Below are 18,040 nucleotides of genomic sequence, written 5' to 3' on the forward strand. Positions count from 1 at the left end.
AATAGCGTGCGGCTCTGAATGAGGGCCATTGTTGGCAGTTATTTCTTTGGAAAAGAACCAATATTTAATTTAGATACATTTACCAGAGTCTTTCCGTCTGTGTTTCAGAGCAGTCTGCAAAATACCAGCTTCTGACTCTGAGAGGGTTCAGTAGAAGCCAAACATACTATGCATATCCCATATGATTTTCTGTCTATGAATCAAGCCTTTTTCTTCCACCATGTATAAAATGTTGGCAGAATGAATGGTCTTTTTATCCATATGTTTTTCTAGTGTTTTATTGCATCCTGACAAACTGCAAAACAACACATTTATTCAAAACTATTAGCAGTGCAGCCATAGACTGTGATGGTTTCAAGATTTCTAAAAGTATGTTGGGCTTCATGGGGTGTACTCAATTCTCAGCGATGTGTGGCCACAATGTTATACTGCGCGCATCCCTGAGAAATATGGTAGCCAACATCATTATGTTTTCTGCGCAACTGGCATGTGAGAGATAAATTGGTGATGTTGGTGTCCGTAAGGTATGGCATTCCGATGGCATTTCCTGTCAATTGATGAGAATTGGATTCCAACCTATATGTTTTTTTTCCTGTTAATTGTCTTGTGCATTATGCATGATGTGTTCTTGACAGGAGGCATGACCTACAGTTCAGATTTATATTCATGCTCAGTGTACAATATACAACTTGGGCAACATAAAACAGCAGCAGTAATGGAATATAGAAGTCATATGATGTAAAATTTTAAATATGAAGTTAATATTAGTTTGAGCACCCCATAAAATCTGCTTATAAATAGGAATGTGTATGTGTGTTAAATTATCCTAGTAAATAGGAGGACTCATTTTACAGCTTTATTAACTCTACAGCATTGGTTAGCAACATTATATTTTCAGCATTGGTCCCACAAAGAGGATAGATATTGCCTGTTGCAATAAACATCAGATTTGGAGCAACAGTATGAAGTTTTCGAGCAGGCAGTCAAGCTGGTAAGAAGATGTCACCATCTAGCCTAACTTGCTACATAATAGATAATTACCTTGGTTCGGAACATTGGCCCTGTTTCAGAGTTGTGAGCAAACCCGATGGTTAGTGTACTACTCCGATGGTGGCGATTTGCGCATGCACAGGATCTGTACTGTGACAATCAGTGTCTGAGAGATCGCTCGCAGTCCCCCCTACACCGCAGCATGATTGACATGCTGCGGCCCTTTGAAGGTGTGGAAGGGGGGTGCAACGGGCAGCGTTCCAGAAAATGGGCGTGTTAGCCCTGTTTTCTGGACGTGCCGAGGCCAGTAACTGTATCTTCCGATGCAGCTTCACTGGCCCCAGCTGAGTGAAACCTGAGGGTTACTCAGATAGCCGATGTTCATGTAAATTATGCAATGGCTGCGTCCTCGGATGCAGCAACAGCCCACAAAAGCTGGCAGGAGGCATCTATGTACACAAGGCGCCTTCTTTGGCACTAGCATAGTTTAGCAGCGTTGCTAAATGCGTACAACTCTGAATCAGGCCCATTTTGCGGTCTACTTTTAGTGTCTGAATATCCTGTTGTCTGGTGCAAACATCTGACTGGTTTTAGGGGCTTCATAATGGAGCTGGGAGGAAAAAGTGTCCCTCTATGCTCATAAAGGCCACTAGTACTTCATTGCTTGCTGTATATGTCTAATTTTACCTAGTTTCTAAATAATGTGAATATTAATGAGCATATGAATTCTGCTCTTTTAAAATGACCCCTGAAATTAAAATATTATAATTCAATCTATGGGGGAGCCTTCTAAACAGTAAAAAAATGGACAAAGTTTCCATTAGCAACCAATCAGCTTCTATGCAATATTTTACAGAATGTACTTGATAAATGCTAGCTACAAGCTGATTGGTTGTTATAGGCAACATCTCTACTTGTCCACTTCTTCAGTCTTTAGGAGGCTTGATACAGTCCCCCTAAGTATTGTGAAGTCTCCAATCTTAGGGCTCGATCTAATTAGGTGCGATGTGCCGTGGCAACGGCGTTAAAACGCCGGCAATGGCCCGGCACATCGCACCCTTCGCAGCCCGACTCGCCACTGAATTTGCCTGAATTTGCTCGCCCTATGGGGCAGCGAGCACTTTCAGGCGAATCCGGGCGGCCGTCAAGCACGGCCACTGTCGCAATAACTTGCACACACGAGTACATTGCATCTAATTGGATCGAGCCCTTAGTATTCAATGAGGCATATCGGATTCTGGTGCATACTGTATGCATTAAAGCTTGATGTGAGATAAATTTGTGAGCTATATATGACCAACCAATCAGCTTCTAATTTACATTTAGCAGGCTGTGTTTACAAAATGATAGTTAGGAGCTGATTGGTTGGTGATATATATCTCACAATTTTATCTCACATCAAACTTTGATACATATGCCCCTGTGAGCGATATTTTTAAAACCCCCGTGGTGCAGGCTTTTATCCGCTGCCGCAAGATTCTTCCTATTCAATTGCCTCAGAAAAATTCAGTCACAGTAATTTCTATAGGAATTAACGTATTTTTTTTTTCTCACAGACGCAGAACAGGTGCAAAAATGGAAAAATCACTATTTAAAGTTAAAACTGTCGGCACCTGGTTCAGAGCCCGTCTAATGACTAATTAGGCAATTGGACTTTTTGAATTTGTCTAATTAGTCCAAAAACTGGCAACGTTTCGGTCAAACATGACCTTTATCAAGACAAGCATCGATGCTGCTCTATTGACAGTTATGCTGCTGTTGTCTTGATAAAGATCATGTTTGACCGGAAGCGTCAACATATCCAAAATGGATATGTAAGCATTAAAATGTTGTTGTTGCACATACTTGCTCTGGTGATTGACCATATCAAAATATATATATATATATATATCGTGTGTGTGTGAAAAAAATGGCCTCAAGGAAGAAGCTGAGTTGGTTTGCAAGACTTTTGCAACTGCAGCGCAATATTTCTTCGCACAATTTTTTAAGCCCAGATCAATGTAACCTAGTACCTGACCTCTTACAGCCCGCACAGTAAAGTCACACTTATTGCTAAGGAGCAGCAACAGATCCAGATACCTGCACTTGCAATCCGCATACATTAGATGCACACAACAAAGAGAGCACTATGATATATTGTAAGTCAGGGATAGGGATCGGAGTGACACCGGGCCGGGCTAGGTGATGTCACTGTATGCAGTAGCAGCTAGGTATGTTACAGTGTGAGGTTACAGACCCACCACTGGATAGCAGGCCTTCTTGGCGAAGAGCCGTCTTACCACAGTCTCCCCGACCACTGCTATTTTACAGCAAGCCACCTACTTGTCCATTATTTCCTGTGTCCTTACACCTTTGCTCCCGCATGCAGAGCCCCTCTGCCTAGCGAAACACAGTTCTCCGGTACAGTCTACACATTTACTGCTACCCTCAGCCTCCCAGCATCGCCCCCTACTGCACACACCGCCCACCCAGCTGCTGCTAGAATTTCTGCCACAGACCTGCAAATTCCATGGACATGCCTCTGCCAAGGAATCCTCCAATCAGGGACCAATGACAGGTATATGTTAGTATTTTTTATTCTGTGGGTTTGTGTGGTAAAAATTACTGCAACTATTTTTTTTTCATTAGGATAGTTTGGATATTGGGAGCGCACATACCCGATGACCACAGTAATTTTCACTGTAAAATATGCGCACCTTATTTTATATGCCCGACTGACTGAGTGGAAAAGCCTGTGTCCGATATTAGTGTGATCTTATTTTATATTCTTAAGGTGCTATTTTATAGATAATGAGAAAAAAATCAGGTATATATATATATATATATATATATATATATATATATATTAGGGATGTGCAGGCTCGGATAGGTTCGAGTTTGCACGTGGAGTTCGGATTTTTCCCTCCAAAAAAACGGAACTCAGAACGTTTTGCCTCGTTCTGAGTTCCGTTTTTTTGGAGGGAAAAATCCGAACTCCACGTGCAAACTCGAACCTATCCGAGCCTGCACATCCCTAATATATATATATATATATATATATATATGGAATAAAATGTTACCTTCCCTGTGTATTGTATTTGCATGTGCGATACATGGAATTGCTAATGTGTATAGTTTGTGTCTCCCCAATGCTGGCTCTGATTACAACTTGAAAACTCTCACAATTGTGTGTCATTTTCATTTTGATGTCACATTCAATTTTCATTTCTTTTTATATGTATACTCATAACGAGGTATTTGTGCAATTAGTGCAGCTGCCAAGATTCATACAAACTGCTGCAGGAAAACTTAATGGAACATATTGAATGAATGTACTTCAGAGAGAGCTCGTCAGTAATGATTTAGACTCATATTTTTTCTAGAGTTTCTCTTAAACTAGAGAGGCCTTGAATGCGAGTCTAGACCTAAGGATTAGGTATAAATAAGGCATATTCATAATTATGCAATGTTGTGCAATATTTTGGAGTTTCATGTATTTTTCGTTATGGATATTTTTTTCACATCTTAATTTCAGTCAAAACAAATCTTTGCACATAGGGCCTGATTCAGACCCACTCGCGAGCGGCTGTCCGCTCGCAAGTGGGTCGATGGTGTGCACTGAGCATGCGCACGACGGAGGGAGCTCCGTCGTGCGCATGCGCCAGACGCGACGAGCGAAGGACTTTCCTTCGCTCGTTGTGTCTGATCAAAGGGGGCGTGCTGTCGATGTTGATTGACAGCACGCCCCCTTTGGTGGGCGTGCCGGGGCGTGCCTCCCAGACGGGGGCGTTCCCAAGGGAACGCCTACCGTCAGAAGCCGGCCCACTGACATCACTAGTGATGTCAGTGGGAGTGATTTTGGCTCTGATAGAGCCAAAATCACTCCGGGCCTTGCGGTTGAGAAACTCAACCGCAGGCTCCGGCTCGCAGTGGCGATGGTCGTGATGGTCAAGACCATCACGACCATCAACCTGCACGCTCGTATAGGCTGTGGGTGGTGACCCACAGCTATACGAGCGTCCAGGAGGATGCTCCGTTTTTATGGAGGACGGCCCTCATTCAGAGCGTGCGCTCTGCTCAGAGCGTCCGGCTCTGAATGAGGGCCATAGTCTCAACTTGGAGTACAACTATATTTGTGGATACTTTCAGTAATTGTTGTACTTGAATAGCTGCTTCTTCGCTCTGACAGACAGGAGAAAGCAAGGGTTGAAGTTGCGACACTGTACACTGAGGGCTAATGCGATCGCAGCTGCGTTTTCGTCTGCTACGCAGCTGCAAAAATATGCTAATGTCTGCAACGATCACCCGAGCATAAAGACGCTCACCGCTGCCTTCTTACCTGCGTGCGACGACGCATACCTCCGTAACTATCGGTAACATAGACACACATGGAGCAGCCATCTTAACCTTGTTACAGGTCTGACCTGCTGCGGCCTTGGGAGCTTTTCTGACAATCAGAGCTGCGTATGCAATTGCAGTGGCTAATTCATGCACGCCCATGAAATGCGTATGCATTTTTCAAACCACCCCCAGTCACCACCCCCAAACACTGACAATCTCTCACTCACTGTGCGATTGCTGGATTCCTCTGTGTGTCCGTACTCGCAATTTGATTGCTGCCCACACGCAGTGCGGCTTATACGCATGCACAGGCTGGTCATCGGAATGTTCTGGCATTTTCCATAAAGTGGATTTGCGTAGTTTGGCAACTCACATAATTAAGCAAGGGGCTCTATATATATTTTTTGCAATGAGTAGTGTTTCTGGACACATAAGGGCTGCTTAATGCATAAAGATGCTTTACTGAATCCATATTGGAGCTAACGGAGCATGGTATGCAGCCCTAGGCAATCTTAATACATGCTATGCAGCATTAGCCAATGAGGATACAGATGTCCATAATTAGCAGATGAACGGTGTCACAGACTGCTGAGTACTTGATTAGTTATGCATCCTTTTACCTCCCATCTGCACGCCATGCTGTCTGCCCTCTGGAGAGTTGGCATACTTGATAAATAACTACTGAAGATCCCTTTTGTGTTAAATGTAAGTTAACAAAAACAGTCTGCCCTTAAGACTTCCTCCAACAGTCCCACTACAGTATAATCCAAATTGCATACTCATGTTGAACAGAGGGCAAGCTTCCTGCACTGGTTCACTAATTTTATAATAGCATCTTTTAATTTAAAGAACTAGAGAACTTGCCCTATGTAAATAGTTTGTAAATGCATTATAGAATGCAACATCCTTGCAACATGATATGTGTTATCAAGAACAGTTTAAATACCTACTTATCTACAAATGGGCTGATCTAAAGTGAGTACAACGCCAGTTTCTGTATAGTATGTGATTTTAGTTTTCGCATGCTTAGAAAGTGAAATTATGCATAAGACACAAATTCAGGCTTGCACGGATTTTGCATTTATCAAATCTTACAAATGGAGAGGTGGGAAGGGGCTTTGCCACATTTTTAAAATTTAAGTTCATTGATATGTGACGCACACAGACCAGTAAGATACGATCATTATGTCAATAGTTATATGGGGCATATTCAGTATGGGGCGAAAACTCTGTAATGACGTAAATTTCGCCTATTTCAATTATCCCCATATTCAATTTCAAAGACTTTTTGCCGGTGCGAATTGGGGTTTAGGGGTGCAGGCTTAAAAAAATAGTCTGCAGCCCTGGGAGTGTCACTTAAAATTAATCTTTTGGGGGCAAAAAAAAATATTGGGGAACAAAGGGCCTGATTCAGACCCGCTCGTGAACGCTGAGCGCTCGCAAGCGGGTCGATGGTGCCCTAGTGCGCATGCGCACGACGGAGGGAGCTCCGTCGTGCGCATGCGCAAGACCCGAATAACGACGGGGTAGCCGTCGTTATGGGCCTCGCACCAAAGGGGGCGTGCTGTCAATGGTGAGTGACAGCACGCCCCCTTTGGTGGGCGTGCCGGGGGCGTGGCTGCCAGACGGAGGCGTTCCCATGGGAACGCCTACCGTCTGGGTCCGGCCCCACTGACATCACTAGTGATGTCAGTGGGAGTGATTTTGGCTCTGATAGAGCCAAAATCACTCCAGGGCTTGCGGTTAACGAGACCCTACCAGGGTCTCGTTAACCGCAAGCGACGAGATCCTACACTGGGTCTCGTCGCAAGCCCGATGGTCAAGACCATCGCGACCATCATCATGGACGCTCGCATAAGCTGTGGGTGGTAACCCACAGCTATGCGAGCGTCCAAAAGGCCGCTTTGAAAAAAAAAAAACACGCCCTGATTCAGAGCGGGCGCTCGTTCAGAGCGTCCAGCTCTGAATCAGGCCCAAAGTTTTAAAGTAGCGAAATTGATTCAGTGAGGGTTCCCATGTATGCGGCAGGTGTTTTTCTAGGATGCGGCTGGTAGCGGCAGGTGCATTTTTGAAGAATTATAAAAAATAACTTTAGGGACTTAAAAATATGCTTGCACCCATTTTCATGTACCCCAAATTTGATGGGAATAGTTATTTCCCCCCCCCCATAAAAAGATAAATGCTATTCTTCACTACCTCTTTATGCACCTGCCGCTACTATTTAAAAACCCGACTTGCCTTCAGCAGGCCAAATCGGGGGTACCCATAGTGATCCCCCATGTCAGACTATCTTTAGGGGGGGGGGGTGCCAGGATTATTTCCTGAAAATTGACAGGACTTTCCGCTACTTACCTTTCCGCCGGGTCCCGTTTTCGCCGAATCCTAATTGAATGCGTGGTTAAGCGGGCATGCACCCGATACTTTATCCCCCCCTTAAACGGCGATGATGGCAAAAAGTCCTAAGTCGACAGTGGTTAAGTAGACACGAGAAAGCTTTATAACTGTGCGAGCATTATAACTTTAAACATGCCGCTTTAGGAGCATGTTTAAGGTTATAATGCCGCACCCTTAAATGCTTTAAGTAGCTTTTACGACCTTGTCAGGATACTGGCGCAGGCATTCTCTTGTCTACATAGTCACTGTTGAAATTGTCACTGTAGACATCCAGACCAGCAATTATGAGCATATATGCCTGTTAGGAGAAGTATCTTTTGTACCTGCTAAGGCTGGTGCAAATAAATGCTGAGGATAACCTTCTGATAACTTGGCATGTATGCTGCCGATGCAGAGGAGTATTCACCTTGAGCTGGTATGTTCTGCCTTTCAGTGTTGAGACTCTTCATAATATCACAACGTTACGCACTCTGAGCCGCAATAAATATGAAGCACTTCATTGCGCTGCTGGTGCCTGAAGTTCAAGCTACAGTGTCTCCCCGGATGGACCTCTTACATGCCTGCACCCTGCTGATCATTGCAGTGGCGCAGGCAGAGGGTACAGTTAGATTTATCTGTGGGGCTCCTGAAACCTCTTGGTCCGGTACAGCTGTGCCCTTAATCCCCCCCTGTTGCCAGGCCTGGGCGAAGGGGAAGAAGGATGTATGTCACACTGCAGATAGTTCTCGGATCATGTGTCATGTGACTGTGGTTGCCTTGGTAGTCCATGACATTATGTAGATATATAAGTCATTGATAACCTGTAAATAATAATAATAGCAATAGTAATAATAATAATAATAATAATTAAAAAAAAAAACCTAAACAGAAATTGTAAATATCAGAATTCTTAGTATGGCCTGCCACAGTCATTTATGTAAAAAAACAAACAAACAAAAAAAACCCACACTTTATTTAATTTTTTATGAGATTGCTGCTTTAAATATTTCTTTTATTCTGTAAGTATAATCTTAACTATATGGCCAGGAGCATATCTTAGTATTTGATCTAATCCTGTCGGTATTGACAACTGCACTGTACCACTTCTTGCTCCGTATGCTATATGCATTTCTTTTCATATTCTATATATCTTGACATCTGAATGTACTACTACTTAATATTCTGTATGCAGTTTTATACAGTACATACATTTTTTACTATGTGCCCTCCTAACCTGCACTAATAGGCAGGGTTGAGTAATATGAACTTTGGGATTACAAAACAGAAACTCCCTGGTTATTCCAGTTTTGTGCAAGCACCTTGATTTCTACAAAAATGTTTGCTACTAGAGTTCTTTTTAAATGTTGATGTAATTTCAAATCAGGGTTTCCAAGCTTTGAGAATTTTTTTTTTTTAGCAAACAATGTTACTGAGATTCAGTGATACACTAATTACTATTGACACATTATTAAATGCATAAATATTCATAACATGTAGATAATCTAGGTTGCCTCAGAAGTTAGATATAAATTCACAACTAAACTATTCAGATTCAACCCCTGTGTGTGGCATGTGCAAGTGTAATTAATTGTCAGCGTTATTGTGAAGAGGTTATAATTTTGTGTTCTGAGACTTATTGTATTTAACAATATATTTGTTTTACATACACATGCCCTTCAGAAGAATGATATACTATGTGTTTTGTGTATACTTATGGTGTAGTTAGTTTGACTTGACAGCTTTCTGCTCCCATGCTAGCATTGCCTATGTGAAAGTATAACAGTTTTATGTTTACTATGCTAAGTCTGTCATCTTCCAGTTGATATATGTCAACTTTGTGTTTTGGCGACACGTCATTCAGGCCTCTCCTTCATAATTTACAGGTCTCAAGCTGGCATACACACTGTGAAAGTTTACCAACGACCAAATGATATATCGTTCGTCGGTAATGTTTTCCAAATCGTTAGATCGTTAATGCTATATCTTTTGCTGTCCCAAACACCTGACGACCATCTTACAGATATCCTCAAAATTTAAATAGGGGGCTGTACTATTGACACAGATGCATGGACAGATCAGTGAGATCCGTGTATGCATCTGGGTAAAAAGCTTGTAAAGTGTAAAATAAAATATTAGGTGGGGCCCCCCCCCCAAAAAAAAGCACAACCAGCCCCGGACTTTACAGAACCATTCCTGATTGTGAAAATACGGGGGACAAAAGATGTGGGGGTCCCCTGTATTTAGCACAGCCAGCACTGGGCTCAGCAAGCCAGTCCTGGTTTTGGAAATACAGGGGACAAAATTAGTAGGGACCCCCTGTATTTTCCATAACCAGCACCGGACTCTTTCTAGCAGGGGTATAATACCACAGCCAGGGGAACCCTTTCATCTGGTCCCCCGGCCAAAGCACTACACCTGACTGCTAGTCAGCCCAGGCCAGGAATCCCTGGGGAGGTGGGGACTCCCCAATAAAAGGGCCCCCCTCAGCAGGGCACCCCAGGCCTGGGCTATCCCCGGCACCCCTGGCCAGTGGGTGCCAGGTTGATTGTGTATAGTGTGTGTAAAATATAGATGAACTAATATTTTGCTGGAAAACTACAGGTCCCAGCAAGCCTCCCCCGCACACTGGTACTTGGAGAACCACAAGTAGCAGCATGCGGGGCATTAAGGACCCGCTGGTACCTGTAGTTCATCTGCAAAAGAAATATTAAAATAAATACAAGACACACACACACTGTAACAGTTTAATTTTATTAAAACATATGCACATAACAACATACATGCACATAACAGTGATTTCGGCTGCTCTTACAAGTAGAGGGCTGGGGGTGATGCTGTCACTTACTGTAGATGCAGCTTACTCAGGATCAGTACAGTCATTCTACACTTGTGTAGTGGATATACACCTGTAGTGAGGAAGGATAGAACATCTTCTAGCCTGATTAGATCAGAATATTTCAGGACTTGATGTGCTAATCTTATGCATACTCGACATTAGAAATGTTTTCTGCAAACAAATTATTTTCACTTGTTTATAAACAGATGGATAGTTATCATTGTGGGCACATGTCTACAATAAATGATGCAGTACCTTTCACAGTCAGGCTTGACAACTCTCTGGCTTGCCAACTGCATGGCAGAGAATGCTGGAAGAATTCAGTAGATATACTAAGCTGTGGAAAGTGATAAATTGGAAAGCGATAAACTACCAGTCACTCAGCTCCTAACTGTCATGTTACAGGCTGTGTTTGAAAAATTACAGTAAGAAGCTGATTGGTTGGTAGTTTACCACTCTCTAATATATCACTTTCCAGAGGTTAGGACATCTGCCCCAGACAAATCGGGAAGCCATAAGATGCTTAAAGCCTTGATTTATTGAACGGATACATGATGGGCAGATGGGATGCCTTTAGCTTAATTCAGAAAGTAATATTACATTGGTACTTGTTGTGACTGTGTGCTTTGTGTCCTTTCTTAGTGCCTCAGGCAGTATGTACAGTTGGCAGTTCGTGATGGAATTGGTTCTCCAATCACCTGTCCAGACACGCTGTGCTCAAACCGGGGTATCCTTCAGGAAGCAGAGGTATGGACGACTGAACTACTTCCTTTTTTGATCAATGCCTCCATTTTGACTACGTTTCTTTTTTAGATTATTTACTTACCACTAACAAGCACCTGGCATCAATCTCCCATAGCTGTGAAATCCAGCAGCAATGGAGGTCTTGTTCCTCTTTTTTTATGTTTTGCCTCTGGTAGTGTTTACTTTGCATCAGCTCAGTCAGTATGTGATATTTCTATCCAAGTCAAAATATCCCAGTCTGCCACAGCTATGAACTTTTAAACTAGACTGCACATAACAGCTACTGTTTAGCTTAATAATTCCTAATGTGCAGGCTAGCTTGGTGTGGTTATACTACGCATACTGTTTACAACAGTGAATCTGCATGCAGTGGAATTTGTTTATAAATGTCTTCAAAAATGGGTATCTTGGAAATGTTGGTCTTGTTAGACCATTTTGTTTTAAGTTTTAAAATCAGTGACTTTGTAACAACTTGCATGAAGCAAATCTGTTTACTTCTTACATTTTTAGCAGTCTGTGGTATCAATTTGTGACGTACAGTACATTTTATTTGATTATATCCTGGTATATCCTGTTCCCCCTTACCATCAACTATCCTTATTTTCCTAGCAATCTATCCTATGCATACATCGAGATCTTTGAAAACGACTGCACGATTACGACATTGTAATCGTGCAGTCGTTTGTCAGTCTGTGATGAGCCTACACTGAACGAGCAGTCGTTCAGTCCAGGCTCATCAATCATCTGCAAACATGCTCAACCTGACGTTATCGTCAGTATGACCAGCATGTTTGCACGATGACAGATGTCTAAACGACCAGCGGGCACGCGCATCGCTGGTCGTTTTAGACATTTTTGCAAAAGATTTATGAACGATTGAACGATCGTTATCGTTCAATTGCTCAATTTAATCGTCTAGTGGAAGGGCACCTTAAATGTTTTCAAGTGTAATGATCAGAAAATCAATACATCAGTTCATAACTTACAATTTCAAACTTCACTCATTATCGTAATGTCATCCTTTTTCTTATAATGCATGGGTACTGTAACACATTTTCAGTTTATTGAATTATAATAATTATGTGGTTTTCAAAATACATTCTACTAGTGTCACCAGATCAGCCATATATATCTTGGGAAATATTAATTACACATGCTACACAGCGGCAGAATAATTAGTTAATATGCATGCTACATGCCTGATTTTAAAGCTCTTCACATTTAGCAGGCATATAAATTAGTGGCAATAAAGCCTGTGTAATTCAAAACTGTCTGGGTTTACGTTTCTGATCTGGTAACTCCACGTTTACCCTACATTATACTGTATGTATATTACATTCACCATTTGTGAGGTATTGGAGCAACACTATACTAATTTGCCAGCCTAAATAGTTAATTGGATATAAAAGGTAACAAGCGCTAACTTTTGGAAACAGCTAACTAGTGCTAAGGTTTGAAATAGTTATGAAAGAGTTCCGTCATGAACAAGATGCTTGAGTAGGTTTTCTAATTTAGCTATCACTTCATTGCCAAGCTTTTCGCATGGACAGCTCCGTATTGAGTTGCTGTCATGTCAAGAAATCTTTGATGCATATCCGCAAAATTTTTTTTTTTAAAATCGCTATTACCGTGATATGTAACAATAAGGAATGATAATTAGGGGGGATTGTTGTTTTTTTTTTTTTGTAACTAGGCCCCTACATTTGCATGAGAATGGTGCAGATTGGAGGCGGCTTTGAGAGGAGTGAAGAGTCAACTTACTGATGTATAGAGAAATAAGAGATGGAATTGGGTGCAGACAAGTGTAGTACTTTGGAGGTGGGAATGAAAGCTCTTAACGTTACAGAATTTTGTATACTAGGAACAATCTAGTCCTATAACACTTTGCCACATTAACAACAGAACTAAAACCTAATTATACTTAAAATTATTTTCTACCTTGGCATGTAGATAAATATTTTGAATTAATGAATTGTATGTTATAACATTGATGTAAATTGTGCAGTATGAAACCTCTATTCTTTCAGCATACACTGCCTAATAGTGAAATAAGTATTAGCATGGTGTCAGTCAGTAAAACATGCTTGGCACAGAGGAGCTTATTCAGACCTGCTCGCAAGTTGCGGCCGCTCGCTGCCAAAAAGGGGCCGGAAATTTAAATTAAGTGCTCGCACTGCGTTGCGTAAGGACGCCCACTATGTTTTAGCGAGCTACGGCAAAGTGCGCTTGCAAGTGTATAAAGACGCCCCCTTGCCACTCACAACACACATCATCTCTGGGAAATGTAGGATTAATCGGGACCGTTGAGAGCCATCGGAGCTGCTCGCAGCCCTTGAGGTTGCCTTAACCCGCCACAAGCACAGCATCAGTGTGGGCTGAAATACATGCAGGTGACGTGTACAATGACGCTACTTTGCTAATTATGCACGCCCTTTAAATGGCACCTTCCCCAGTTACCACCCACAAACGGCGCTATCTGTCACTCAAAGTAGCAACCTGATAGTGGCTTACGAGCAACCAAAAACAGATCGCAAAGACTGGCTTGTGCACGCACACTGCGAATTATACGCATGCGCAGACTGGCGAAAAATCGCTCAGAGCGACCGCTACTTAGCGACCGGGTTTGAATCAGGTCCAGAGTGCCTACCTTTAGTCCTAGCAGGAACATGTACAGATTAAAGATTTGTTTTCACATGAATGACAAAACTAATAAGACAATGGTAAAAGGACAATGTTGTTTTCCCTGGGACGGGCATTTTTATTTGTTTTTTAGAAATGAATATTCGCAAATTAGCATAATGTGGTTTATGTACACATTGAAATATGAGAGAGTCATTTTTGATATAAAAGTGGATCAGATTATTAAATAGCTGTTTGTGGAAAAAATGGATTAGGCAGCTGGCTGACACACTTTGGTATATTGTTTATTTTAAACAGAAAAACACCGGCATTGAATCATAGTTTGCGTATGTACAAAATCTGCAACTTTATGTTTTAAAACCATAAAACGAAAAACATAAGTATACCCAATATGAAAAAGGACATGTTAGCACCTTAAAACTGCAGAAAAAAAAGAGTTTCCAATACTTTACCAGCCTTGATCACAGAATGTACTGTACGTTTGTTAGTTTTAACATATTTTTACAGAGGTGAGCCATCAAAATGTTTACTGCCAGGTTTGTGACATGTCAGAGAATAGGGAACTCCCTAATAAAAATAAATGTCTGTACATACAGTACACAGAGTATTTTACATGTAATGTGATGAAATCTCTCACATACCATACTAAATTACATTGTAGCAAATATACTCTAGAATGTTAATGTGTGCATACATAAAATGAATATTAGTTTGGTATTTCTATTAATTTTTTTCAGTTATATGTTTGAAAAATAACACTTAGGACATTTACAATTACCACTCCCCACTTTTAACTAATCATTTTGGGGTTGATTTAATTAGCCAGGAGGCAGCTTGCCCCGCGAGTAACTGCTGCTATACAGATGTGTACTCATGTACCTAATCTCAATACGCCATATGTCGCGAGATGCCCGGCGCAACTGAGCCGCCCCGAGAGGTGTAGTGTCTCTTTCTTTAAATTGCGTACCTTATTAGCGACACAGACACAGGCATACACCACTCAAAGTGTACTGCATCCGCTGGGCTGTGACATTGACCACACAGGGATTACTTTAATCATGTACAAAGTCACTGATGAAGGATAAGAGAACTTGGCGTGAGAAAAAGCCGCGGCTGCTGCATCGTGGCACACATTATACAGATTTATTCGTAGCCAGATGTACAAATGTCACACATCAAATTATTCAGTGTAATCTAGCAAAGTAGTTTTGTTGCTTCCAGTTGTTTTATCAGTGTGAATAAGATGCACGTTTTTGAGCAAAAAAGACCCTCGGTGCGATGTGTTGCAAGGGACCCGGCATGCCAAGAGGGGCTGTTTGGCACGACTGAAGCCACAATTTATGACAGTTGTTCCCAAACCCTAGGGAGCCGCGGCACTGTCATCGAGGTGCCAAGGAAGCCGATGGCCTAAAGAGCCAAGTCATTGTTTTTTTTTTTTGTAGAACATATATATTTAATTTTTTTGCACGGGTGGGATAGGGTTTGGCGGCGCGGAGTAGAGTGGATGGGGAGGGTTGCAATGAGGGAGGAAAATGCTGTCACTGTAAAGCAACAGGCAGTGAATCCTGCCTGTTGCTGAATGGAGTCCTACAATGCAGTACATTGTGAGAGATCAGACAAGAAGAGTCTGATCTGATCTTATGCTGTAGAATGGCGCTGGCGATCACAACTAAAGGTAAGTAAGGGGGGCATTGAGATGGGCAAATGGTGAGTCATGGAGGGGGCAGTGGGAGAGAGAAAGAGGGGGTCAAAGGGAGAGGGACAGAGAGGGGCAAAGGGAGAGAGACGGAGGGAAGCAATAGGAGAGAGAAGGAGGGAGCAGTGGATAAGAATAGCACAGTTTTTCTTCTTTTTTCTCTTTCTTTTTTAAATACATATTACGTTATTTTGAACCAACTACTTAAAAAATTGGACTGCTTGGTAATTATTTTGGCTTAGGGGGGCCTTAAAAAAATTATGGAGGCCGAACGGGTGCCTTGAATGTTTCTATGCTTTTGCATCTGCAACTCACCTTCCTGTGGCTAACTGAATTAACCCCTTTGTGTACTAGATTCCCTTGAGTAAAAAAAACTCAGTAAGTATAATAAAATGATAAAAGCAGAGGCCTTTTAGTTGCATTATTTGCAGAGTATGTGTGTATAAGCCAGCCGCCAATTTCATGTTGCCCCCCCCTTCAATAAGATTGAGAAACGCATCTAATGCAACATTTTTTCCTTTGTGTATCAGATTGCTTGTCTAGTATCCATTGATCAGTTCCACTTGTATCAGCGGCTAAAGCTTGAAAGAGGTATGATATAAAAACTGTTTGCACACATTTAATTTGTGAAGTAAATATATGCATGTATGTATTCCATATACAACAGTTTTTCAATGGAACAAATTTACATTTAATTATGGTTACTTTAATACACTGATGTATCATTGTTAATGATTAATTCGCTTTTGAACATAGTAGTGCAGTGTTATTGAAATACAGTGTTGGAATCTTTTATCCTCAAACTCATGATCCTCAAAATTCCAAAATATGTAAAGGAGTTAAATTTAATATTACCGCTACTTTAATTTTATTTCTATAGTGACCATGCAGACCCTTGGTAAATATATAGCTGGGAACGTTAGAGGTAGTGCAGGGATAACCAGGGTTCATTTTAAAAGTGCTTTAGTACGTGTTAAGTATAAGCTCCAAATTACAGGAAGACCCTTATACCTTAAGGCTTAATGGTTATAAATGGATGTACCGGAAATGGCATACATTGTATATACAGTATATATGTAGCTGATAGGTACTTTTTAACAATACACCACTCAGAGGTATCATGATTTCCCAATGCAGAGAATGCAGATGTTCCCATGTTATTATAGGCATTGTGTCAGGTGGATAGATACGAGCACCCCATTGTCACCCAGTAACGCTCATTCTGCCGTATGTGATAAGCGATGGAGATGAGTCCATCTCATAGCTCATAATTGCTCTAAGTCACGTATGCAGGACATAACACATGCACAGTATGCATAAAAACATGAAATCATACTGCATTCCAAACTGCATGCAACTCTGATCAGGCCTTAAGTCTTTACCATACAGGTGTGTACACAGCAGGTAACAAATGTGCCTCTCTTAAACAAAACAACACTGATGTGAGCAGGAAGAGATGTAAAGTGGTGTTGAACTGTGGTCCTCCAATGTAACTTTTGTATATGCATTTTAATGATCACTCTATATGGCAGTCATGTATAAAAGAGAATGTGGAGGTTGTAAATTCTCCTGTCTGTTTTGTCTGCACTAACAGGAATCCTAGCAACATTTTATCTTTCAGTGTCTATGTCAATGACGTCTGCTCCAGTTATTAATTTACCTAGACATGAGCAAAAAACCTGGAACAATGTAAATTTGCTGTTTTGTGTTGCCTGTCTGGGTCATGAAAGTAAAGCACAGCCATTTGCTTAGAGGAATTATTTCTGCAGTTAAGTGTTTGTTTGACCACATGAATAACTATGTGTGTTAATAAATGTTATCAGCTGCTGTTTTTAATATGTCAACCATTACACCTGTGGCTTGATACTGCGGGGACTATGAGAGAAATAAAGCTTGGATATTTGTTTATAGCCATTTCCCTATTAATCTTTATACTAGTGTTTTTCTCTTTTTGATGGGTTTTGGTCTCATTTTGTTAAGTATTTTCCAGACTTTTAACAACATAAGTGCACAGGTATTAATATTAATAGATGTAGTTACTGTAGATAAGGATCACATCTGCATCATGTTTACATTGCATGTTCATATTACCTGAGGTGAGCCTTAAGAAATGTATGAAAAGCAAATTTAATAGAGAAAAGGGAAAAAAAAATGAAGTGCTAAAAAGGGTGATGGGTAGTTTGCAGCATTGTACACACAAATGACACATAAATGAATAGTCCAGAAAAGTGCAGTCTGAAAAAGTAGGATACACAAACCTCTATTTCTGATGATTTTCCTGATGTAGTATACATCCTAAAATAGGAGACCTACAGATGGGTCCACATATATCAAGCCTCCTTGCACGTTAAACAGCCTCTTTTTGTGTGTCTTTTTACCTTCAAATGTGCCTTATTTGCACAACTATGCGGCTAAATAGCACATTCAACTTCTGCTGATTA

At 41.3% G+C, this 18,040-nt stretch overlaps 1 protein-coding gene across 2 annotated transcripts in view; it reads left to right on the forward strand.

Annotated features, from left to right (window-relative positions):
* The window catches only part of RNF144B (ring finger protein 144B), a 65,165-nt gene that overhangs the window by 17,372 nt on the left and 29,753 nt on the right, over positions 1-18,040 (forward strand). For both annotated transcript variants that reach the window (XM_088475955.1, XM_088475953.1), the window contains 2 exons: positions 11,162-11,266; positions 16,130-16,190. In XM_088475955.1, coding sequence (XP_088332081.1) covers positions 11,162-11,266; positions 16,130-16,190 — 166 coding nt within the window. The remainder of the gene's footprint in view (positions 1-11,161; positions 11,267-16,129; positions 16,191-18,040) is intronic.

Source organism: Taudactylus pleione, unplaced genomic scaffold (genome assembly GCF_031769625.1).
Source record: "Taudactylus pleione unplaced genomic scaffold, aTauple2 ptg000179l, whole genome shotgun sequence".
In the NCBI taxonomy this organism is placed as follows: Eukaryota; Metazoa; Chordata; class Amphibia; order Anura; family Myobatrachidae; genus Taudactylus; species Taudactylus pleione.